General features: G+C 40.1%; 1 protein-coding gene across 3 annotated transcripts in view; it reads right to left on the bottom strand.

Annotated features, from left to right (window-relative positions):
- The window catches only part of trps1 (trichorhinophalangeal syndrome I), a 113,880-nt gene extending 87,057 nt beyond the window's left edge, over positions 1–26,823 (bottom strand). The window contains exons 1-2 of one of the 3 annotated variants that reach the window (XM_026157259.2): positions 26,389–26,823; positions 7,070–7,596 (exon numbers count right to left, since the gene is read on the bottom strand). In XM_026157259.2, coding sequence (XP_026013044.2) covers positions 7,070–7,082 — 13 coding nt within the window. In that variant the 5' untranslated portion in view covers positions 7,083–7,596; positions 26,389–26,823. Of the gene's footprint in view, positions 1–7,069; positions 7,597–25,858; positions 26,314–26,388 lie in introns of those variants that run through there. The other 2 variants (XM_026157260.2, XM_026157261.2) reach the window with 2 other exon arrangements.
- Between the last annotated feature and the right edge of the window lie 300 nt (positions 26,824–27,123).

The following is a 27,123-nucleotide window of genomic DNA, read 5'->3' as shown; positions in this document are numbered from 1 at the left end:
AGGATGGAGCTCAACCAATTATACAAGCTAATAAAAAGGCTGATATTTTACTTGTTTTTATTTTTATTTTACTATAAAAACCTGACGGTGAAGCCTTGAAATCTTTATTTTAAAAAAAGTTGTAATTATGATGTATTCAGTTGCGTATCCTCGTAGCTTTCTTTCTGTTTCAGTAAGTCTTGCTTACCATTTCCATTAGCTTACTCTACTTAAAAAATCTTCCCACATATCCTCTAGGTCACAGTTTTGTTTTCTCTCACAGTCGGTAAATCCACTTTTCTGCCAGTCTCTCTAGTTCCCTTTTTCTCTCGTGTAATCAAAGACGCAGCAGGTTCTCCATTATTCTTTAAATTTGGCACTTTTCATCTTTCATTTCAGAGTCAAATTTAACAGTGTTTGTTATTGCAGTCAAATGTATCCGATGGACTCAAAGCAGCTGGAGACAAGAATGCCCAATTTTTCAGCTCCACTTACTCAGCATTGATTTGTTAAGACTGAAAAAAGTGACTTCTGTAATGCGCGATGCCGAGAAAGAGAGCACTGAGTCATCTCACTCAGAGGGAAACTTCCTTTCATACTAATGGGGAAGAAACTGCACATAATAAAGAAACGTTTCCATAATGTAAAAGTTAGGGTTACAAACATTACTGTCACAATTATTTTCATTCTTAGTCATTTGCTATTTTATCCTGTGATTGTTTATTTCTAAGTAATACCATTAACTGCTATTAACAGCTTTGTGTTTTCAGCTGAACAGAACCAATGTCAAACCTACTTTGTCAAAAAAAAACAAGAGATTTTGCATGAAAATACTTAAAAGGCCACCCCCAAAGACACCAAAACTAAAGCAAGGCAGAGGCTGTTTAAGCATAAGGCAAGTATGTCTTGCATAAGTAATAATCAACAACGCACTGCTCGACATAGACTAGCAAATCTAGGATACCCCACGTTGTAATGTTTTTAGAAATGCCATGTTAGACCCATAAAAGTTCCTGAAAAGTTCCTGCAGCTGATTTAAACCACACCTTTACACGTTTAGTTCTCTCTAGCATTGTCACTATGAGCAAGGACTATGCGTGTGCATCAGTCTGTGTGCTCTGCAGTGATTGACAGCTGCCGTTGCCGATGCTATACATCCTTCATGAGAGCACTCTGTCTTCTGGATCAAGGAAGCGAGATAATGCATGCAAAAGTGAGAGCCACTGCACAGTTGTAATTTTGTCACACAGACTTTTGTTGTAAATGACACATTAATGTTATCAGAACATAAAAAGGTGTCTGGGGTGCTTTTTTAGTCACAAAGCATCATGTTCAGATGCCATCAAGCTAGTATTAAAAAAAAAGGATTTGAGGTTGAAAGTGGCTTTAGTCAGTTTATCTTTAATGACAATTTTGCTCCTGCATTGTTCCACACAACAGCAAGCAGTCCCTCACCACTTGCACTGGCATTCCAGTCAAACAAACACAGCCATGTGCTGTGAAACTCATTGCATCGTGGTGACTGTCTGGGTTGCATTTGGCTTCAGTGAGCACCTGAAAAAACTACCGTTTGGAACTATCTGTCAGCCCCCAGCTACTCTGTTTTTATTGTTCTGGCAACTTGTTCTGCTGCTGCCAGGCACCCTGGATCCTTTGGATGGCTGTGCTGGCTGCTAGTTTTAGCATCACCACCAGCAACTGGCCTGTCAGCTCCCAGCAACTCTGTCTTTATCGTCCTGGGTAAGGGTTCTGGTGCTGCCGGCCTGGCAGGAGTACTATCAGCAGCAGCCTGAGCTTCTGTCTTCCCCTTTGTTGTTCCTCATCAGTGGACTCTCTACAGAGTCTGTCAACAGTTGAAAATTTGATGTAATTCACAAAATCAACTCCGTATTAAAAAAACGAGTGTGGTCGTTAATTTTGTCCAAACTTCCAATACGATGTCATGTTATATAAATGAGTGGGTCAAAGCTGCTACAGAGCACTGCGGTGATAAAACATTTACAAGCAATGCCAGTAAAGACACAGCATTCCTACGACTAATACATGGGTGGAAAAAACTGAATATCAGCAACATTTGATTACAGAAAAAAATGACAGTATGCAGTATTTTGGGGGAGAAACTTCATTCAAGCTGACTTCAAACTTTCTGCAACTCCGTCAAGGCTGCAACTGCAAAGAGATTTCTCCTTCCAGACATACTGGGGCAGCACGCAGCTGTATAGTTCACCAGCATATGGATTAAATAAATACAGTCTGCACAGAGCTTGTTAACACTTGTTCACTTGGATCCAGCACAAGTTTTAGGCAAACCCAACAAAAAAAACATGCACTCACATCTGTGCACACCCAGACCAAAGCGTACATGTAACTTATATGCACACAAAGAAGTATGACACACACATGCAAACATCCTTAAAGGAGTAAATGTGTAGGTAAGTATTGTGAATCCACACATAAATATATAGAGAAACTGGAGGGAACCTTTTGATAAATACTAAGTAGCATGTTAGTGATTAGCAAAAACTCCATTTACCACACTAAGGCAAGTCTGTTTGTATGTCTGAATCCAATTTAACCAGTTTTCGAATCAGCATAAATTAACTGTATGGGAGTTTCATCTAATCATACACTTGGTTGGATATAAAAATAATAAATTGTACATTTTAGCTGAATCTTTTATCTTTTACATGCGCACTAACATCTTACGTGTATCCAACAGTTACTTGGAAGTGCTTCAGTTGAGATAGCACAACTCTCTCTCACACACACACACAAAACTATTGGTTGGGGTCTGATCTACTTCTGGCTATGTAGTCAGTTGCTAACAAAATCTGATTAATGGATTTCAACTCAGTCTCTCCAACAAACACAGAAGCAGACTGAGAGGAAGATGAATTGGTACAAGCTTTGAAAACTAGGTTGGGTCCACTGCCTCAGCTTTGCCTAGTTACCGTTCTTAATCTGATTAATCAAATTTTTTTCCTCCTAGAAAGGCTTTGGAAAATGAGCGCACCAAGCACCGAATGCTAGTCAGGTTTTGCTGTGTGAATCTGACCCTCCAAACAATTTGGATACGAGGAGAAACAAACATGAACTGTGCCATGCGCGCCTGCATTAATGATAACATTTCTTCAAGCCTTCAACTTGTTCCAGCATCAGTTTATGTCGTAAGATATACGATATGCCATCTCGATCCAAATGTTAACCAGGCTTATAGGCCTACCCCAAATCTAGGCATATTATGCCTAGATTTGGGGGTTGCAAGCCTGCTGGCATCTGGGCTGCAATGCGGTAGTATGGACAGCTCTGGGCACAGTTATATAAGCTAATGAACCATCTTAAGAGCCATTGGAGAATTTTTTGTAAACCAAATGCTACATTTATAAACTAACAGCCAATATACAGTACACTGTTGGTCGAGTTTTATCAATATATTACAGACAATGCAATCAATTCCTAAACAGCAACTATTATTGGCCAACTATGTCCTGCCTTGTACTTTGATTGCTCAGAAAGCAAACTCAGAATAAACAGGTCAAAACAGCTGCACCATAAAAAGATAATTATTCAGTGTGACAATGCAATCAGGTCTGCTTTCTCAATGTAGTTACAAACAGAGTTACTGCAAGCATGCAAACAGACCATAATTGAGATAAAACAGACTTATGCAAAGAATTAACACGCATCTGTCACCCTGATCTTTGATTGATTCGGTGTCCTTTAAAGTAGTCGATCATTAACAAACTGACAAATTAAGCCATTAATAGCAATGACACCTGGTGACACCTCCTTTATTAATCTTTGCCTGGCTAAATAATAAGTCTTAATTGGAATCTATTAGAATGAATTGTTAGTTGGGATGTCAGGGACAAAGAAAAAGACTTGTGTGCATGAGTTTGTCCATGTACGTCTTTGCGAGAAGATAAAGGTTTAATGCCCTCTCTACTTATTGATGAATGGGTATGTCTCGACGTCCTACACACACATACGCACACGGAAACACTGAAAAGGAAAAAAAAAAAACGCGCATATGTGTGTGTATGTGTGTGGAAAACTAACAGCGGCAGAGCGCGCTGTAAAGCTGCAAGAAGATGAGATCATCACACACACTGAGCTACCTTCTGACCCATTTTGGCAACAGTCAACAGGTAGTTTACACGCGGATGTTCAAACGTTTTCTAAACCAGGCTCTGCTCTGACTTTTGCTGTTTGAGGCCGACACACACAGACAGTAAGAGGGTGACGCAAAAAGAGAGAGAAAGATCTGCTGACAGACAATGGGGAAGGAACACATCAGGAATCACCACCTCAGAGGAGCGAAACTCTTTTGTGGGCTACTATGTCACAGAAACAAAAAAAAAAGTCTTTATATGTGCACACTGCGCTGTGTGTTGCGTGCAGGATCAAATTCAAATGGCTCTAACTCTACTCAACATTGCTCAGTTTTTTTAAAGCCTCAAGAAAAAACCAAAAAAAACCTGGCACATGTGACTAACATATCAAAGACTAGGAGATAACCCAACATGCACGCACACCACTGCATCTATGAGAACATTTGTATATACACATTTGAAGGCATGCAATCATGCACATGCATACACACAATTGAATAGACACACACACACATGACCACAGCTAAAAGCATCAAGCAGCTCAAAGTAATCCGCCCTGCTGAATAACATCACCAAGCAAAGCCACCGCACCGCATAATGAAAAACATGCTAACACACACACAGATGCTCGCACACTGTGCAAAAGGACATACGCAAATTTGCATATCCATTATCATTCACTATGGTGCATGCAAAATAGCTACGTAGAAAGATATTCATAAAGACGCACCAAAAGTACAGAGACAGTCTCAAAGACACTCTGCAATGATCGTGCATTTACAGTTAAAGGGTCATTTCACCAAAAAAGACCTGCGTTTTTTAGCCTTCCAGGCTGCTTGGAGTTCACTTTAAAGAGATTTCAACAAAGCTGCTAGTACTCATATACTGAGCTATACAAATAAAGAGGATTCATACACTTCCTAAAAGAATCAACTTATCTTACATAACTCAATGTATAAGAAACCTTGTTCTGGAGAGTTTTGAACGGTTGAAGCAGTTCCCAATAAAAACTGTTGAGACAGCAGAAAGAGCACGAGAGTGTGTGAGAGAAAGAGAAAGGAAGCAGACGTCGAGAGCTTCAGCGTGCGTTGTGACACAGGTAAAGGAGGATACACAGCAGCTGTTTGTGCACCTTTGTTTGTGTGTCTTTGTGTGTGCTCAGCACAGCTGATGGCTGGTGAAAAATGGAAATAAATAAATTCAGAAATTTAAAGCGTGTCAGTTCTTGCAGCTTGTTAGTAACACAAAAGCCCCGATAAGGCAAAATACAGTGCGGTTAAATTACCGTATGTTAGCGTCACAATGCATACAAATGTACACGCCCACATATATACATATATACACACACATCTAGACGAGAATAATTCTCTATTTACATGGCATAATTCAACAATATGGTTGTATGTACCGTATGTGAAAAATATTTCTTGATTTGCGAGCGTTTGGATAAAGGCAGACAGTTCGGCACATACGGTATTTAAACTGAAATAAAAGAATACAGCACTGCTATAATTATAATGTATGCTACACCACAAACCACTGCAGCTTTTTGCACATGCTTACATAATAACCTCAGCTGTAAATATATGTACTTCCTGCAGTACAATAACCTGTGCAGTGCCATTACGTTCTAGGATCCATGAATGCACATAGCAAAAGGAAAAAGTAACCTTTTCAGTTCAAACACTCTCATATCTGAACAAACAGATCATGTTTTGGTGTTGTACAAAACTCAGCATTTAATTGAACAGGCACTCTTATTCATATGTTACCATCCCCTAATTGCAGGCTCACCATTAACGGTCTCTATGTAGCATGTGGGCTTCTGTAAAGCCTTGGAGATCACTGGTACTAATCGACATTGCTAGTAGTTTGCTGTGGTGGTGCTGGAGTCGACGTTTGAAAGCGTATTTATGGGATCTGAAGAGCGAAATTAAAGCAGCTGTGTCAGAAATCTCTTGTTAACAGACATCCCTGGTAACAATTGCATATTTTGGAAGCAAACCAATCAAACAGTAGATCAAGTTGCTCCCTCTAAACTTTACAAAGTGTGAGGAACTAATGAGCTCTGCTAATGAGGTCTACTGAACCAGAATACAGCAGATGCTTACTGGAAGAGCAGGTAATGTTTCGCTATGAGTAAACTGCTCCACTGCTTGATGGCAAAAACAATCTTTTAACTTTTATTTCTGCATAGGAATCATTTGAAACAGCGCAGTATTCGAGCAATATTTAAACAGTTTTCCACCCTCACTGGGTGCCACCAGGCAAACATTAAATACCACAGCGTATGGAGGAGCGATTCAAGGCAACGTGCACAGTCACTTCCTCCACAAGTGATGACTAAGAGCAGTTTTTCATAATACTTCGTTGTTCTGCGTGTACGCCATTTTATCTGCAGTCGCTTAGTAAACTACCCCCCTGTACCCGCTTTGGCTTGAGGTGGTTACATCAGACCCACAAACTGGCCGAGCTCTGAGAACGACGGATGCCTGTTAAAGCTTTTATTTTTTTATTTCTCGTGAAATTGTTTGCTTTCATAGTTTAAAGCAAGACTTGCTGTGCACACACACACCACAAAAACACGCTGAGTTACTGCAGAAAAAGTATATTAATTTTTTTTTTTCAAGGAATGAACGCTGATGCTGCAGAAAAAAAGTGAATTATTGTTTTATTTCTAATGAAAAATAATTCATAAACAATTATTAGCACTTTAATTTAATGTAAAAAAATAAATCCCATTAACATTTGTATTAATATTGTATTAAAGATTAGTGTCTAATTAAAAAGTGTATAATATACATTTAATTATTAAATGTTACACTTGATAAACTGACTTTGTAAATATTCACGGTAGTTTTGTCAGAACATGTAGGACAGAAAGCAGCAGAATCCTGAATATCAGCAGTAAAAACATTAAGTTTAAAGTTGTTCACTTTCCTATTGAGGGATTGAAAGCGAAAACATATATGTCCTACCTCTGCTGATCATCGGGTTATATAAACATCATGGCTGGCTCCTGGCTTTGGCATCGGTTCTGATGAAATGGCTCGGTTTAACCCTACGCCGCAGCGGTCCGTCCAGCAGCGCAGTTCGGCTACTGGCCTTCTGTACTCCACAGCGTAATGGAAAGCAGAAACCAGGTGTCAGACCAGAGCTAGTATCCTTCCATTTCTTAATCAGGTCCACACAACTCCTCGCAGGTCCGTGAGCATCCGCGCTGAAATTCTTCGGCTTCTTTGACTTTTGCTTGTGAAGGTCTTCAACTGTAAGTCGCATCAGCTACTTTTAGTCCACGGCTGCTGCCCCCCCCCCCCCTCTCGTACGCTTAACAGCTGGCCATTACAGCTTTGAGTTTGATCAAGTGTGTGTTCTGCGTAAGAGCTGTTATGCAAGCTGTCACGTTTGCTGTCCGGTCCTTTATTTTTTGTTTTGTTTTTTCGTAATTCAATTCTGGTTAAGGTCCTCAGTCATGGTTGTCAGAGTCCACTATCATCTTAACAACCTGCAAAAAGACAGAAAGACAAATACTGTTAGAAATGGGCACATGCTGCAGAAGTTAATGAAACCTATTGGAGCCAGATTTCAGACATTTTTTCCATACTTTACGTTTACGGGAAACAATTTTGCCTGGACTTTAGACGTCTACATTAAAATGGTTGATCAAAGGTGCACAATAGCCAAGAAAACATTCAGTGCCCTGCTCAGACCCCGGCCGGTTTGAGGGTTTTTTTCTTTTCTTTTCCCATATGTGACAGCTGACAATGCCTTTCACATGTGAAGTCAGTTTTGAGGTCTTTTTAAAGTCGGGGCCACGGGTAATTTACAGTACAATTTAAAAAATAAAATAATAATAATAATAATAATAAATGTGATTCTTTCACAGTGAGCATCGTCAGCTTTCCGTGAACTGAGAAAAAAAAGTTCAATTTTCAACCAAAATCTACAATTAACAAACATGTCTGTGTTTGACAACTGTAAACTCGTTGCTTTTTTGCTTTTTCATGTCAAATTATATTTTCTTTGTACCACCACAGAAGGACGTGAAGCACAACAAACAGCCCGGACATTAACAGTCAGGTAAATAATGAGAAAAGACTGTGCAGGCGCAAAACTACTGGGGAAAAAAAAAGGTCACTAATAATATCCCAAGGATATAATTAACAGTAGAACCCAGCATCTCGCTGTCTTCTTCTTCAAGTATGATTTGCTCACTTTCAATTGTGATTGCTTAATGAATCACAACAAGGCCGTCATTGATGAATAACTTCCAGGAATCAATAAAATAAATGATCACATATTGGATTTCCAGCGGCTGTGCCCGCTGACGAGTCTATTTTTCTTCATTCTGTAATTCTAACTGTTACAAGTTACACTCTAGTTCTCAGTTCCCCCTTTTGTTGCCCCAACCACAAAAATAACCCCACCCTCTGTGTCAGTAACACTCCTCTCCCGCTCTCTTTTTTTTTTTTTTCATTCTCACTCTGCCACCCTGTCTCCTTCTTTCCATCCATCTCGGCTCTCTCTACCTCATCCCGCAAATCAAAATGTTAGTCTGTATTTATAATAAACCGTTTTCCTCCAGTGCCTGCATCAACAGTGGATAAAGATTCAATACCTGTTCAGCGGTCTTGACCACTTCCACAGACAGTTCTAACTTTGTTTGGGCTATAGATAGAAAGTTAGCACACCAGAACTGGAGGCTATCATTATCTGAAAATGGATATCTGCTGTTTCGCAAGAAAAAAAATTGCTGGCAATAAAAGCCAAGAACATTATGAGTCATTACTGAAATTATGAGTCATTTTAAAGACCCTCCCATCTTAAAACAGTGCTGTTTTTCAGGATTAAAAACAAACTTCTCAGAAAAAAAACACGATGATTTCCAGGTAGGCACTTGGAAAAAAGTTGTCCATAGGTAACCTTGTGAAAGTGTCCACACCACAAAAAAACAAACAAAAAACAAACAAACAAAGAACACAACAAACAAACAAAAAAAGAAGGTGAGAACTCCAGTATCACATCAAGCAGACATGCTTCCGGTTATTACATGATCGACCACATCATGTAATAACAGCGTTATAACGGAGAGGACGAATGTTCTTTTCAAAGCAGAAAAAGAGAAATCTAAGAATCAACTTATTCATTAGCAGTTCTCACAAAAGGAAAAGAAAAGAGGAAAGAAAAGTTTTCTTTATCTTAAGAGTGAGTATAGCTTTAAATATTTTTTTTCCTGTGGAACTCTGACTCAGTCAGCCCCTGCTTACTCATTTTCTCAATCACTGTTTTTTGCTTCTTTGGTGTTTTTCTCTGTATTCTCTGTTTCTTTTTCTTCCTTTCTTTTTTTTTAACTTCCACTATGACTTTTCTTGTTTTCTTGCATTCATTCATCTCTTTTTCTAGTATAACTTCCATTTCCCAAGCTCACGTCCATCAACTTCACGTTTTTCTCCCTCTCTCCGTTCCATGTCTCTCTCCCATCAATTCATCACTGAGCTCGCTGTCACATTAATGTGTTTCTTCTGACTGTTTTTCCAACTGTCATTGTGGCTGAGATACCCCCCACCTCCCAACCACCGCCACAGTCCCCCCCATCCCTTCTGCGCTCACTCCCGCAGCCCCCCACCCCCCCATACACACACACTTTGTGAATGCGTGTGGTCCAGTCCGGCCATAGACTGTTACATTGTCCCAGACAGGTTGGACTGCGCCACTAGCCAGCAGACGAGGGGGGGATGGGGGGAGGTGGAAAGCGGGGGTTCCTAGGCAATGTTTGTTTTTCTGTTTCCAATTTGGTCCAGCCTGAGGAACTCCACACTCCGCTCTGTCTCAAACACACCATTCATGACGGCCTGACGTACATGATTACACACACATGCCCACTCGCCAGCTCTCCGCTCGCTCCGAAGCACGCACACACATGCAAACAGACGCACACACGCGTTACATGCTCTCACTGCCTCCAACAGACGCACAGACTTAGTGTAAATCCACGACGACAAACATAGCACTCGAGTTCATTTACAATCATTTTTGTCACGAAACACAAGACCCTCAATTTATCTTTGTCCTCATCTTTTATTGTTTTCTGATTTGTTATTGCTAATGCCGGCTCAAATGACATGGTGGTCAAACTAATTACACTCGTTTCTTCCTCATCTTTCGGCAATGTTTTTTCCTCTGCTGTCCCAAGGAAAATAATTGTCTTTGAAGGGCCGTTTTGATGTGTCTTGTTGCCTTTTCAGATCTTATGTAGGCAGAGTTATGCTCCATTGTTTGATATTCAGCTCAACTCAACCGTTCCAGCTTAAATGGATTATTGTGGTCATTTTTGCTGTTAGGATTTTAAATACACTAACTAAAGATCTTTCTATGTACTAGTAAAATCGTTATCTTGGATCAATACAGACAAACTGTGCTGACAGGTAGTTATCAGTCTTTTCAGATGTCATGGAATTATCGTCCCCCTGTTTGGTTTAAGCATCAACGATGTACAAGCAGGCACTGTATGCAAATGAGGTTTACTATGATTCAGTGCTCTCCGGCCGGTTCCCTGCAGATCATACCAAAAAAGCAGTGCAAAAGCAGCAAGAGCTGCACGCAGAGCTTTGCCGTTCTATCCGCGGCATAAAACGTACTGAGTAGCAGGTGCAAAACCATAAAGCTGGATGTGGAGCTTTCCAATTTTACTGTCAGGTAAACAAAGGAAACTATTAAACTACTCTTGAGATTCTCATAATAATTTGTTTAGTGATTGCAAACAGCTTGTCAATCAAAGAAAGTTGTCTTCTTCCAAAATCGTAAATTAAATTAATATTAGGAGAAGAGACGAAGCAAGTGTTAATCAAAGCAGTCAATGCCCCAACAGAGCAGATCATACAAAGTGCAGACAATCTTGTACAGTGACGAGACAATGATTGGCCTATGGAGAACATCAAATAACCTTAACCATAAGGTCCTGATGGAACAAAAAATGAACTCCATTAAGATCAGGTAAAATACAGCCAGACACTTTTGTGTTGGCATGCATGACAAAAACAATGTTCTGATGACTACGTCTAAGGTAACAAAAAGAATATTTCCATGTTCCTAACAGATCACTAAAATTCACACTGTTAAATAAAAGCAGAGCTGAAAAAGTCAATTATCTGATAAGCTGATCACCGCAGTGTGTGACCATTCAAACGTTCCAATTCCTTGGTTCCCCCTTCCCTAATCTGAGAATTGATTTTTTTTCCACAGTGAATTGAATATTTAGGTGGATTGACTAACAAATCAAGAAAAGTGACGGCAGATTAACTAAAATAATAGTTAATAGATAGATAGATAGTTAATAGCTAGTTAATAGACAGATAGATAGGAACATCATCCTATCAAGCATGCACATGTTCAACCACACCAAAGAACACAATTAAAACTTCTGCTCTACATTTTGCATTGATCTGACCGTCTGCACGGCAAGCGAGCAAACACACTGTGCCAGTGCTTCTGCTCTCTTGTGAATCACACCACTAAGTGACCTTGATCAACCAGATCTTTCAGCTGCTGAGGTTAAAGCTGAGGGAGTGGCTTACCTATTCATTACTGTATGCAACACCCACAGCTTTTAGACTTTTCTCTGACACATATGCACGTGCAAGTTGCTGACATAGCACAGCTTTCCTGTGATACATAGGTTCCCCCTGAGTGGATAAATAAACAGTTGTAGGACTGATATTAGTCCACTTCTTCCTGTGGGGTTTGGAAATTAGTCTAAAACAGCATCACCGTTGCCACCAGTAACACTATTAATATAAAGAAAACTATACTTTACTACATAGTGTTACAAGTGGTTTTGAAACTGCTGAGCAAATTAATCTGCTACATCTTAGAAAACAAGAAAAGAGAAAGCTCAACTAATTACTAGTTAACTGCAGTTGAGGCTGGTAGAGGAGACAAACTTACCAACCACAGTCAAATGAGTATCCACATTTGCCTCGTGGACAGTGCTAATGTCCCGCCTTGATGTACGATAGTAGCAGGAAACCGGGAGATGCATAAATCAACAGGGGACTGTTGATTCTGACCTTGCTCTCCACAGCTAAGACTCTCATACATCAAAAATAATGGAGAACAAACTCTGCTTCAGTGGTAGTTGTAGGCGTAATGGAAGGAACTAGTAGCTGCATAAATCAACAAGTTGATTGTTGACTCTTGCCTAGCTGTCTTTTCCCCCAAAATACGGAAAACAAACTACAGCTCTGCCAGAAACACACACGCATTACACACATGCATTCCACGAGCCTGCCGAAGTCTGCCAGACATATCTGATGATTTTGAGTACACGCACACACCCATGCATGCTTGTGTTTGTGTGTGTGTGCCTTGGTTTGGTTTGTCTGTCTGGGTAGGCTCAAACATTACATCAGTCATACACACTCACATCCACAAACTGAAACAGGCAAATACACTAGATCATGCACGCACTGCGCCACATTCGCTATTCAACACTCTGTCTCTCAGGAATACACACACATGCACACAAAGACAACCACACACACACACACACACACAATATTTCCACTGCTGGAGAATCGGACGTTTCCTGCAAGCGGCCGGGAAAAATGTCTGGACAAACTTAAGACGCACACACGTACACACAACGGAACATTTTCAACCCACAATGTTGACATTATATTCCTTTCCAGAGCCCTTCTATCTACAAGCTGGCCAAGTGAAGCAGCGTTTCTCCATTGAGCAGTATCGGGAAGCAAGACTGGAAGACTGTCAGTGATGTCAATCCAGGGCTGGGCTCAATTAAAAGAAAAAAAGGGCTTTAATCGAATCTCAAAAACAAGTATAATCAACTTCTCATAATGGCTTGCTGTAATTTTTTATACGGGATAATTTTCACTGCAGTAAAAACATCTTTAATGAATCTTTTTTTCAGTGTCTCAATCAAAGATATTACTAGTGCCTAAGAGATGCTGTATTAACTTACCTTTGATATCATGCGTGTATGAGGGTGCAAAAACTGATCTCCACTGAAGGCCAAAGCATCTTTCATTTTCTTAGACTGCAGCAAGGTTACATTTTCAGTGATGCAGTGTTCATTTGCAAAGAGATAGAAAAAGTGACGTACTGCCTTAGAGTCATATCATCGCCTTACATAGCTGAGGTTAACAATTCAGATTCAGCAAACCACATTTAAAAAGCACTTGGTAAAAATTTTAAACATACTAATAAGAGTGCCCCTCTTTTTACCATCTTTTCCTCACAACGCATTAATCAACTCAGCTGGTCGTTATCAATTTAGTCACATTAAAGTTATCTGCATAAACTCTAGTAAACTGTTGTTATCACTGAAAAACTGCAGTTGTCCCTGGTCGTGCAATGTGTTAGAGGTGGAATCGGTCTAAAGGACAATGATAAGTACATACCTATAAGCCAAATGAGCAATCAGACCAGTTCTGTTAATGTGCATGACTGCTCAAATATATTAAAAGCAAGCTAGCATTAGCTGACACAAGCTATAAATTCTGTATTGATCCCCAAAGCAAAGGTTCCTAGTTTTCCCCAAATTTTGGTAAAATTCCAGTTTGAATAAACAGACTTCACTGTTTAAAACTGACTTTATTTTGAGTGTTCTCTAAGGCATAAATTGGCTAAGCTGGCTAAGCCCCATCCCTTCCTTGCCAATGCTCTTGATCACAAAGTTGAAAAAAATTATAATTTTCTTTTACCTTATATGGAGTTTGTTTTGAAGCCTGTATTACTTGTTTATGCTGACAGCAAGATTAATGGGCTTTCCAAGATAATATTAGCTAGTGCCTCTTACTGGTGGCGCTATGGTGGAGCAGAAGATTGGCACTGACATAGACACTCAGGACATAGCACAAATATATCATTGCTATAATTGTCACAGAAAATTCCACCCTTGACAAAGAAAATCACACAGGCCTACAGGACGGTTGGCAGCCCTCTGGCAACAATGTGTTGCAAGGGAAAAAGATGTATATCTCAAAGGTTAGCAAGCGGTTGTTGACAGTCGCTACTTGAAACAGGTCACAGAGTGGTACGCAGTGCTACACAAAAACCTGCTTGGGATTGCTTTAGCCACTCGCATATTGCCACAGTGGCGGTAGTTTGTGTGAAAAATCCTGACATGTCTGCAAACAGTTGCTAACTAGTCTAGGAACAATGGTGCCACTGTGAAAAGTGCAACACAAAATGGAAATGGAGACCGTTTGCCTTCAAAGTAAAATCTGTGCCTTTTGAAACTCACCCGCAAATGGCGAGGCACTTTCAAAGGCAAACACTTTCCGTTAGCGTCACACTTTTTCAAGTTTCACCAATCTTTGGCAGGTTCTTGGATGGAAATTTGCAAATGACAGCTATCTGCTAGCGACCAAAGCAATCCCAAGGAGGTTTTTGGCATCACACATCACCCCAACTTCCAGGAGCCAACACCGGGAGTATACAATTTTCCCTGTCAACCGTGGGTTGCTGACTGTTTTCTAGACTGAGCTCTAACAGACTATAAAAGACAACATTTATGATGACATTATTAAGTTATGTTACCATCTGTTTTAAAGCATGAAAAATGCTACAGACAGATTCTTTTAACCACAACAGGTGTGACACCAAACAGGTAACCCAAACCAGCACTAACTAGTACAGCAGGGAGGTTCATGTACAACAGGCAAACTTTTCTCATCATTTAACAGAAACTATTCAAAAGGATTTTCTCAGTGCACAAATGGCTGTACTTTCCTGTGGTGCCGATATTCGACACATCTTCAAAGATGATCTCTAATGAGTTTCAACATCATTGCAATGCTCCTAACTTCTCTCTGCTGTTCTATCACCTCCTAGTCCTCATGCTGGTTTTCTCAATTCTCTTTGCTTTCTCTATCTCCTCCATAATAATCTGTAAATCAGACACTGTCACAGTTGCCTCCTTCCTAAGTGTTATTCAGAAGGGACATTTTAAATCTCTGTAACTCCTTGCTTTATCATCTTATATTTTAAGTGAAGCTGTCAGTCCACGGTGTAAATCCACTCGACTGCAACAAGAATATATTTAGGAAACAAATCAAGAGAACTTTGTTTTATGTTAACCTTTATAACATGGCTTCAGTGTTTAAGCTGATTTACGTAACTCTAAAGATAAGGTACATTTTTACTATTTAAAAAAAAAAAAATCTTTATCATAATGTAGAACAGACAAAAAAAACTGGGGTGTTGGGTAATCTGACACATCAAATGGATATCAAGTATCAGAAAGAGCAAGTTTTACACAGGTGTTAACTGAAAGAATACATAGCAGCAAAGGGAGTGGCCACTTGAAGAGATTACAAATCTCTCATCGCCCAACATTCATCCTGATTTTGTAAACCTCCTCCCAAAGAAGGTAGTTCACGCATTAAACTGACATTTTTTTTTATGTGGCACATGGGAATCTGATCATTTCACTGACTCACTGACTTTTCTAAAAGAGCAAAAGGGAGGGGCGAAAAAGAGCGAAAGAGAGAGTGGAGGCGAGAGAGAGATTCTCACAGCTAGATGAAATCAGCCTGTAAAGAAAAGGGAGAGGACAACTTGTGTGTGAAGCACTAAAAAGCCCAAAAGCCATGTTTCAGAACAAACGCCATGCCCCCCACTGTGCTTTTCCACCCACCGCAACTCACACACATTGGCCTGAAGAAAATTTAACTGTCAGCCGTAAAGTTTTCAACCACAGTAAGTGATCTTTTGCCCCCTTTCTCGCCCCACTTTTCCCCCTTCCTCCTCCTGCCTATGCAAAACAGTCCCCATCTATCTTTCTGTTGTTCATCCTTCTTTCCTCCTTTCCATTTCTCTTCTTATTCTATCTCTATTCTATTGTTGCTGTACATATTGAGCTTCATCTCCTTCTCTATTAATGTCCATCGCAGCCTCCTTTTATTTCCTTTCCTATCGCCATCAGTGTGTCCATTCATCCATCCATCATTCTATGAGGACCAAACCACTGTCCAACACAGACAGGCAGACACCCTCGCTATCCTATTTTCCTTATAAACTCTTTCCTACCACAAAAAATGAGAAACTATCCCTTTCTCTGTCCATTCTTTATCACACCAACCCCCCACTTACTGCATCCACACATATATCCACACACTTCTGACTGTGGGCCTCTGACACCCACCTCTTCGTCTCCCTTCACAAAAGTCTCAAAGACCCCCAGATGTGTGCCCCCTTAATTTCCATTTCAAAAAAGAACCACCTCCCTCCATCATCCATCTATCCGTTCATCCACTTCTTCAAACACACTATTACACACAGCTTATCAATGACAAGCCTTTTTTTAAAGAAACAAAGAAAAAGAAAAAGCTGCCAATGAAAAATATCAGATCTTTGAAAGGGGAGTACAGGAATGTTGCAGATACAGACATATATGTTTATGCTGACCATCACAAATACCATTTATCCATAAGGAGAAACATGCTGATGGTAACAAATTCTCTTTGCATTTCAAATACTTGTTTGGGACCCAAAGGTGAGCCCTGAGAAAATAATCCATTTAGGTTACTTCCACAGTAAACGCAATAATCTTGCATTTGAGCACAGGTTCATCGTTAGGTGACGTTAATTAAACTGATAACCTTTTTCTTCTTTAACAATACGACTTGCTATTTGCATTCACAATAACTTTTACTGAATTTTTTCTGCACTCAAGGTAACAGTATAATTTAATAGTGAAACTGCAGGCACTAAGGTTATTTCATTTTGCTGGGGGGGGGTTCATTTTTTTAGTTGTTGTTTGTTCGACGGAAACGATGAAAACTGTGTTATAGAAAGTCACTGAACTGTTTCAAGTTTTTTATATTCACAGCCAATTTATAGGTATACATTTTAAAAAAATTTTTTAAAACAATACTTGTGCAGTACTGCAAATTTATTCATCTAATTCCCCGTTTATTTTCTACACTTCTGGTGACTCGGCACCATATTTCTGTTGCTAACTTACCAAATGCAATTGCTAAGTTCAGCTACCGCGTTCCTGTTTAGCTGCTAGTAGACTTTTCTCATCTTCGGCCTACTGAATTATGAATAGTTGCGTTATCCTGTTAAATGAATACTGTCTGTCCACATTACAGACAGGCAGGAGTGATAACACTTGTTACCTAGCTCAGAATTTCATCATTTTAATAATTAGCCACTGCCACCAGATGCTACATTAATAATAAATTAGCAGATGGCTAATGTTGTTATCAGGCAATTGCTAATAGCTAAATAGCTAAATTTAGTGTTCATTAGTATTTTTATACATTTTTTTCAAAATTCTATTCAGTACTTACATTGACTATGGTACTTACAGTCAAAAAAAAATACTGTTACATTTTTAGAATTTTAGAATTTTGGTATCAATAAAGAGTGCTAACTATCCATTCCATTACTATCCAAAATAGTAATAGCTGGTACCAATCCCTATTGCATGATACACGATACCCAATTTTACATCAGCCCAAAATCCCTTTAAAACAATATTATTCTTAGATCACATCATTTAAAGCCATTAACCACAAAGCATGTTCAATGGCTATATCTAACCATTAACCATTCAACATTGTCAAACAGCCACAAGACAACCCTGCTACCCCACAGATATAAAATTCCAAATGGAGGGAGGGAGTACCTCAGCCAAAAGGTTGTGGCTTGGTGCCCAAAGTCAAGTGTTTCATTTTAACTCAAACAATTTACTGCATTAGATTTCATACATTTAAAAAGTCCTTGTACCAGAACAAGCTACAACACCTTCAAATGTGCTGATTAAGCACTCTTCACTGCTGGGAGAGAAGATTAGTCCCTGCCTTTTCAACGTTTATGTGGCTTGAAGAGAAGCCCTGAGGGCATCTGCTCTAACTGTCTGCAGGGGTGTACCCTCTAAAGCCCAAAGCTGCTATCGCACAATTACTTTACAATATCAAAAACCAAGCCCAGCACCATCCTGCAGAGAACAGGTGAGGCAGTTAGCTATGTCTAACTTCATTTTTCTGCTTCTTTCAGAAATGTCAAGCCAGACCAGAAGCAAGTTGAAAGGGTGTCATATCTCCCTGTGCTTCTTGCTGCCTTCTGTTATAGGGCAACCAGCCAGGGATACATGAATAAAATAACACATCAGGCCAGGCTAGACTGGCCCTTCATGAAATACAGTTACAGCAGAATTACAGTTCCACTCCTAATCCGTATTCCCTCATCTTTATTTTCTACAGACTAAATAGTCCACACGGCCACAGGCAGAAGAAAAGAACGAGAAAAAATAAATCAGGAGAAGCAACGTGTGGCTATGTGCTTTAATGAAAAAAACAATGTTAGTCGCTTAAATCATAGTTTTAATTTGACGGGACGCCATAAAAAGTCTGCCCCTTCTAACACACAACCACGCAGAGAAAAGCGCACAGTGAGAGACACACGCATACATGCACCAGAGTGAGGACAAAGACTACTTTGAAAAGTTACTCAGCCACCAGATGTTTTAGTCTGATCCCAGACTACAATACTAATGGGGCTGTACGCGCGTGTGTGTGTGTGTGTGTGTGTGTGTGTGTGTGTGTGTGTGTGTGTGTGTGTGTGTGTGTGTGTGTGTGCAGAGAGGAGAGGGGAGAGAGACAAGCCGATAGTTTTAAGACAGTAGAAGTAAAGTTTGTTCCTCAGCAGGTCTATAGCAGTAACAAGGACATGCAAACACTTTCAAGGTAAACAAACTGCTTGGCTGCAGATAATCACAGAAGAGAAACTACAGATTCACATATAACAAAATGGCAATTTTTATATTGGACAGACTTGAAACTGTAAGCATATGTCAATGCAATGAGAGCTTAAGAGTACATCACACATACAATTACACCCATCCATAAAATAAACAGGCATTAGGCAGCAGTACTGTTGTATGACTACAAGACAAGCACTGGATCGAGCGTCAAACGCTGCCACAGAAAAGTGTGCCTCATCAAACCTCAAAAGAATCACGATTGCGAATGAGAGAGCGCACAAGAGCAAACAAATGTCAGCTGAAGTGAAAGTTAAACGCAATCTTCAAGCAAGTAAATTAAGTGTTTTGACAGTGATTACAGGATGATTGGGCACACATGACACTAACAGTCCTTCTTGTCTTGCATTACAGTAAAAATAGGAGGCAGAGATTTGGAGATAATGAAACAGAAAGAGGCACTTCAAGAGCTAAGAAATCTAAGCTGTGCGTACATGTTGTGCAGGTTCTTGATTTGACTGTTGACAGAGCAGACAGTTAACCTTCAGTGTAGAAATAAACAATCAGTGAGTCAATTCAATCATAGCCATGCAGCGAATGAGATAGATCTGACCTCAAGAGGAGAAGATAAGCGCCAGTGGGCTCCTACAATAACTGATAGCTATCTATCAACAACGCTGAACTGTCTGGAGATGAATGTTTATTGATACTGCAGGCCAAGCATGCGAAGATGTGCAAAGATATGCTGCAGGAACGGATGCCATATTAAAACTATATAGTGAACAGTAAACAGTCAACAACCACATCAAAAATACTGTAGTTATCACGCAGAAAATTATCTGTCGAATTAGCCCAGATTGTACTAAACTAAAAACTGATGAGACATGAAATACAGTTATTGTAACACAAATGTGCCGCCCGCTTTAGAACTTGTTAAGAGAAAGCAAATCTCCAACCCTGAACACTGGAAAAAGCTTGATCTTACAATTTCTTACTACAAAACAGGTGGATTTTGTTCTTATTTACAGCCATGAAAAAATATATAGAATGACTTCTCGTTCACAATCAATCTTTCCTCCCTTCGGAGCAAGATAACTCGTTTCCAAGCAGCTTCCTTGATTTAAAAAAAAAAAGACACTTCTTCTACTTGAGAAAAGTCTCACTGAATTACGCATACAGTACTTGAGAAAAATGGTACAGCACCCTCCATCTGCGTGTTGCACAGCCGCTTCAGCTTCAACACAAAGAAGCTTACAACATAAATCACATTCAGATTCCTGCCACTTATGCCACTGTCACAATTTCCATAGTTAATTTTCGCTGTCTGCCTGCTGGGTGCTGTGTGAAAACGGCAAGAAATTACAGACGGAGCCATGCTCGTTACTTAAGACCGTTAAGAAAAACAGTAAAGAAACGCACTCGTAATGTTGTATTTGTGATGTTTGCAATTGAAGTTTGCAACGATCAAAATCATCCAGCAAAGTAAGTCTAAATGCAGACAACATGTACTTACTTTTTGAAATTAAATTGATGTTTACATTTAAATCAGTGTATTACAGTATGGATGTCTCTACTCTGTCCCTTATACAATGGTGACTGTTTGAGGTATACTTAACTTTACATTTTTATACAGAAATTAAGGATTTTATAGAAATGCACTATTTTACGTGAAGCATGTGAGTTTCCACATTTTAAGTGATTAGACCGTATCCTCTCTTCCTGATCTCTCTGTTAGTGTCAAGATACAGACTAGCAGCAAAGCTTTACATAATGTGTCCTCTAATATGTGCATACAATGAGATAAACCTAAAAACACCTACAAACGCCTCAACCTGCACGTTTCCTGTGATGGATCGTCTCGCTCTTGACCCTATGTCAAATCGGCCCGGGTTGCTTTTTCACATTGCGCGCTAATAAATCAAGTTAGCAAAAGAAAATGACGAATGTAAATGAAATGCAATGACAGCAGCAAGTATCGTAGAGCCACTACAGTAAGAGCCAAGGAGAAACTGGTTTTGCAAGGGACATCTCACTGATGATTCACTGCAATTACAACTTTTATTCTTTGTTGATTGCAACAGGTAATTGTCACCTTTCACCCTTTCTGGACTTTTATGCAACTTTCACATGTGAAACTATTTGGTTGCTTTCTCAAGGAAACTACAAAAATCTACCATATTAACTTTTAACACAAGAGTGTACATAGCTTGATGGAATATGCAAGTCCCAATAAAAGACATTTTGCTCCTATCTTGTTTTGCAGAGTTATCAAAGGTCTTTGAGGGACCAAGATTTAAAACACATTAAGGTCTTTTTCATTCAAGTAAACCTGATCAGACTTCCAGGCTCTTTACTTATTCTCCAGAGCATCACTGACAGCTGTTTATAGGCTACAATTCTCTCTTAATGACATATGGCTGTCAACTTTTTTTTTCTTCAAACCAATGGGAGCGCCTGCTGTAAACCTCGAGAAAAGGTAGAAGTCGAGGCAGCATTTTCAAGCCACACAATGACTGTCTGTATGAGTAAAGCATAAGGTCAAATCTCTCCAACATCTGAAATGTTCAACAACTTTTGTGGAATAAAACTAACAATGTTCCATACTTGATGTACATATTTTATAGAGCAGCATGTGAGCTCTTTGTTTTTTAACTTGGAACTTGTTTAGAACTTCATTTATCAAAGGGTTGGATCAAATGTTCCACAGCGTTTTGCACAACTTTGACGCTCAAATGAAATGTGATTGATATCTGAACGCACGGGTGTATGGGAGGCATCAGTGTGATACTGCTGAGTCAAAGCAGGCAGGGCTCGCCACTCACTCAACCTGTAGGTTTCATTTACCAACTGCCCTGACACAACTAACAAGCCAAAGATGGGTTTCGTAATTAAAGTCTGATCATGGGAAAGACAGATTTAGAACAACTGCTGTCTACGGCACAGTTGAGACATTTAAGTGATGCACGGGAATTCGCATGGTGTCGGTGAGTTTAAAAGTTACGCGTCTTTTGGAAACAGGAAAGCCTTTATAACCACAGGGCTGTACTGCTGCTTTATCACTACTTTCGGCGGGTACACGTCTTAATCTTCTGCCCCACTACTTCATCGGTCTTTACAGTAACGTGGCAGAAGGATTTTTATTATCTTAGATCAAAGGAAGGCAAAAATGCCCCATATTTAGGATTCGTATCCCCCCTCCACCCCACCCCCAAATAAATCTAAATACTAAGAGAGAAAAAAAGAATCATTTCACCCTAAACCAAGACCATGTGCTCGTTATCTGAAGCAGGCGGTCTAAAAAGACAGACTTAAAAGTCTAAAATAGACCAAAGACATTAGAGACAAAGTCAAGCCTAAACAAGACTGCAGTAACCACAGACAGAGTGGGGATGACATTTTGGGCATTTAGCAGACACTCTTTTCCAGACTGACTTCCAGTAAATGCAACGAGAGAATAAGCTCAAATCCCTGTATAACCAATGCTGCAAGCACTGAATATAAGCAATAATAGACCCAAAATATGCACACACAGTAAAATAATTTAAAAACAATTGTGTCCTGAGGATATGAGCAAAACAGAAGACTTGTTAATAAAAAAAACAAAACAAAAAAAATGTGCTAGCTAGAGAACTCTGAGCCAAAGAGCCAGAATCCTTACAGAAAGCCTTGTTTTTCTTTAAGTAAACTATCAGTGACAAATGGATGTTTCCTTTAAATGAACTGCAGGCAGGCTCGAGATGAATAACGACTGAATCTCTAATAGATGCTATCTTTTCCTGCTATTGGAAACAGTGAATGTTGGGAGTAGTTCAACATTTGCCATAAAGTATTTAAGAAAGAGTTTCCTTATTTTTTTAAAATTTGCAAAAAGTGAAAGAAAAAGTGTTCTCACAGACTGATTCGTAGTGGTCAACAGGTCAACATCTATTTTTTAAACTATTCAATATTAAAACAAAACTACAATTACAATTACAAATTACTACAATCAGCTCTTTGTTAGTTATGATGTACAGTTTAACAAAATGCCGCAAAAGCTCGGAGAAAGGACGCACATCAGTCCGGACCAGAAGGAGAGAGACAGCAACAACGGATTAGAGGTCAAATTATTACACTGCATTCCCTTTAGTAGTGTTAGACCTCAGCGTTAGGCAAACATACTTTACTTCCCCCCGAAAAGCTTTTACTGTAGAGGAGAAACAGCGGGGGCTTCGCCTAAAGTTTTACAAACTTGCATCAATCCTGTTAACGTTTTTTAGGGTAGGCAAGATTGTCGATTTTACTTTGGAAAATTCACAGCCGCGTCAGGTTTGTACAGCTTCCCTGGATCAACAAAATCAATCACACGTCTACCAGTTTAATCACTACTTCAAAAAAACCCCACTTGCTCTAAGTTAAAGTCTCCCTTTACACTCCATTTCGCACTGGCCTTTTTTCCCCCCATGTAATGCGGCACCGCTTTGAAACGACCAAAGACAAATGCATGGCAGCCCACAAAATCACTACAGTTGTTCCTCATGTCTTACAGAACATCAAACCATCAATAAAACACAGGAGATACATTCCAGCTAGTTGAACAGGACATTTCTGACTTCCCTCGCTCCATGTGTGCTCTCTCTCTCTCCCGCTCTCTCCCCGTCTCTACAAACTTTCTCTGTTGCGAGTTCCACCACAGAGAGACTTCACATATTGCAGCCATATGAGCGAAGCCACGGCTGTCTCCACAGCACATACAGACGCACAGGAAAAAGTGCTGCGCTGTCTCCCGCTCTGTCTCACACACACACGGGAATGAGTTTTACAAGCAGGGGGGGTTCTCTTTAGGAAGTTCTCAACTGTTTTGACATTTAATAGCGGCTATGAACAAAGCTGTACGATACAATAATATCCAGTGTCTGGAGAGCGGAAAATGTTTTAACGTTACGGAGCTGGATTGACACATCGGCGGATAAAGTGTTTTAACTAATTTTACAGAACATTGGTTGAAGTTATAAAAAGTTTGACAGGGACTCATTACATGCACGATGTCTTCGGTTATAGGAACACGTTTTTTGTTTTTCTTTTTTGGTGAGGGGGGGGGGGGGGGGGGGGGGGTTGGACTGTCTGCAGCGACTATACCCAAAGCTGAAGTGTAGCGGATCTAAAGCAAAAAAGATATAGTGACACAATATGGCATAAAAATGTTACCTTCATCTTTAAAAAAGATTTAAAGTAGGATTTCTTTTCTGATAAAAATCACTTCATCCAAGTTTATTTATGTGCTGTGATAAAACTAACTGAATCGTCCCATTCAGACTTTTTCACTATAATAAAGAGCAGAAGACAAACTTGATTGCGCATACTGGAATTTGTGGAACTGTTAAAAAAAAAACACCAATGTTATGCATGCATGCATTGGAAAGCAGATGTGAAAGCACTGCTAGAAAATGTTACCCATGAAGCTGATTAAATCACATTAATGTACTTTTTTTCCCCCCAAAGTAAAAATAATCTGTCATAATCCCATATCTTACAGAATACGTGTGACTTACGATGCTGCCAATCGCTCGTGCATGAAGGAACGGCTTTTCTGCTGAAGAAGTCCAAACAAATGCTCAATATTCGAAGTTTCAGAATCAGCCGTGTGTCAGACTGCTGCGGGAAATGCAAACTAAACCTTAAAAGTTTCACAAGTTGTATTATTTTACTTTTTTCCCCCTCAAACGGTCCACACAGTTTTGAGTTGAAGGGAAACGACTGTGAAACTTTTCCACCGTGTCGTGGCCAAGAAGTTGGGCATTTAAGATACAAATAAAAACTCAAGATATCAACTTGAAATTGCTTTTTAAAGTCTTTGCAGTGGCTTTTAAGCATTTTCTGCTTAACGCTGAAATGCCATGGAGCTACATTTAAAGGGCTGTGGGACAATTTTGAAAGGGCCCAATGAATAAATTAATTGCTTCATAAAAAAACAAAGTGTAACCTCAGACAGCTGTGAACAAGTGTCACAGTTAAGTCTCAGGGTCTTGCTTTTCTTTAAGGAAAAAGAAGTGGGGGGGGTGAAAAAAAAAAAAAGCCCACTGAGGTTATCTGCTGAATAAAAGTTGCTCCACGCATAAGGGGTTCTTTGGGGGCCAGAACTGGAGAACTCTGCTGAAGGACTATGTAAAAAGCTTCCTTGCAGTGTGTGCCTCATTGTGCTGGCTTCACATACTCTGCTCTCCCCACAGAGTTGTCATGCCTACCCAGCTCCCCTTATCTCAAAGGAACATCACAGTTTCTTACGACCGAAGAGCGAGAGAGAAAGAGAGGGGGGGGGAAACTTTTTCAAAGTTAAGTGGAAATGCAACTCATGCCTTCCCGGCATCACTCGTGAAACGTCCAACAGCGAGGAAACCAATAAATTCGCAAAGATTTGAGCTAAGAGGCACTTGTTTTCTTCAAAAGTTGATAAGAGAGAGGATGATGGGGGGTTAGAGGAAGAGGAGGAGGAGGAGGAGGAGGAGTGTGGGGGGGGGGGGGGGTATCCTTTACGACAATTCACATCCACCATGCGCTCGCGAGTTTCCTAACAATGAAAGAGGTGCAAAACAAACAACATAAGAACAAACAAACAAACAAACAGCGCCAAACGGTCTTTGAACCGGTTGATAAACGCAATCTCTGTGATGTGGACTCACGCTTCTTTCCGCTTTAAGTCCAGAAAACAACAAGCAAGTTAACTGCGTTCATCTTTCGGGCTTCAAAACCCCCTTTTCCCCCCTCTCTCTGTCCGTCTCTGTGTCTCTGCGACGTGCGTCATTCAGAGAAGCAAGAAATCTGAACTTGAGTATCAAGTTTGCAGTCAGAATAGCAATGAAAAAAAAAAGTTATCAATGAAAATAACCAAGAGGTAAGCGTGCAGTTTTACAAGAGTTACCCTGTGCTGACACAAAAAATAAATAAATCACTCCAAGTCACTGGCTTCTAGGAAATCGGTGTCATTTAACGTGACTTGACGCGACATACGTAAATAAATAAAATCAAGAAACAAAACTTTGAGAAAGGAGAATACACAAACCTACTTGAGGCGACTAAGTCACTCCACGTCCCCTTGTTGCTGGCTTCAAACTCAGTCTTAAAATCAGAGCGGTTCCCCCAGTAGCCCCCCAATTTGTATTTGTGTGGCGTTTGGGTGTCCTAACCTAAATGTAAATTGCCATGTGAATTCAAAGCGGTGCTGCTCTTTTCCCTCTCTCTCATTCAGCAGATCCCTCTTTCCTTACCGACGCCGCTCAGGCCGTTAGTTACATAAGACGCAAACCGACTGCTGCCCGTCGTAAAACTACCAACAGCTAACAGAGCGATATTTCGCCTCCTAATCGCACACGGCTTCCCTTTTAAGACGAACACGTTACATCTTCCCACTTGTCCGAGAGCATGCATTTCGCCGTGTACAACTCCAAAGCGTTCATCGCCGATGCATTTTTTTGCTTTCCCTCACTCTCTCTCTCTTCTTCTTTTGCCGTTTACAATGCCTCTGCACCAACAGAGAGGGCTGTATGCATGGTGTGCATTTGTGCTGGAAGTGTTTCTTTTGGTGCTGCTTACCTGTTGATCAAAAATAAGCATTAGCCTCTGTTCTCTCTGTGTGTGTCTCTTTCAGCAGCCTGTTAAGATGGTGGCTGGCTGGCTGGCTGGCTGCTTGGCTGGCTGCTTCGTCTCTTTGTGGGGTTTTTGTTTGTTGATGATGTCGGACGGGGTGACTGTGTCTTGGCTGTCTCTCTCTTTCTTTTCTTTTTTTTCCTCTTTGGTCTGAGAGGGAAAGAGAGATAGTTAAGGCTTCGCGGTAGCACATGAAACTAGGCTAATACCGACTCATTACTGAGTGAGTTTGGCTCAGGTATTGCAATATTCCGAAGGTATAGTTATGTTATTCAGCCGTGGATGGGTTTGCTGGGCACAGCAAACAAAAGTAGATAAGCTGAAAAATCTGTAATTTTTTTTCAGACTAGTGTTATCGCTTTGCTGTGACAGGACCTCTCTGCCTGTCTCTCTGTAGGCTGTGGGCATTACGTCAGAGGAGGAAGACACAGCAGCTCTATTAATATCAAGAAGCCATCCGAAGACTGACTCTTAAAGTGACACACACTGTAATCACACTTATTTACACAGTTAGTACCAAACTGAATGTACTACTCGAGCGAAATCAAAAACACAGATTCTTAAAGCGAAAGTTTGCTGTAATCTCAGGATTGCATTTACACAGTAAACCCAAGTAACCGCTCGGTCGACATCATGAAACCCGTCGTAAAACGATATACTGTAATGTCACTTGTTTGGTTA

This window comes from Astatotilapia calliptera, chromosome 22, assembly GCF_964374335.1.
Source record: "Astatotilapia calliptera chromosome 22, fAstCal68.1, whole genome shotgun sequence".
Lineage (NCBI taxonomy): Eukaryota > Metazoa > Chordata > Actinopteri > Cichliformes > Cichlidae > Astatotilapia > Astatotilapia calliptera.
The sequence above is the reverse complement of the archived record's forward strand: the minus strand, read 5'-3'. Positions and strand labels throughout refer to the sequence as shown.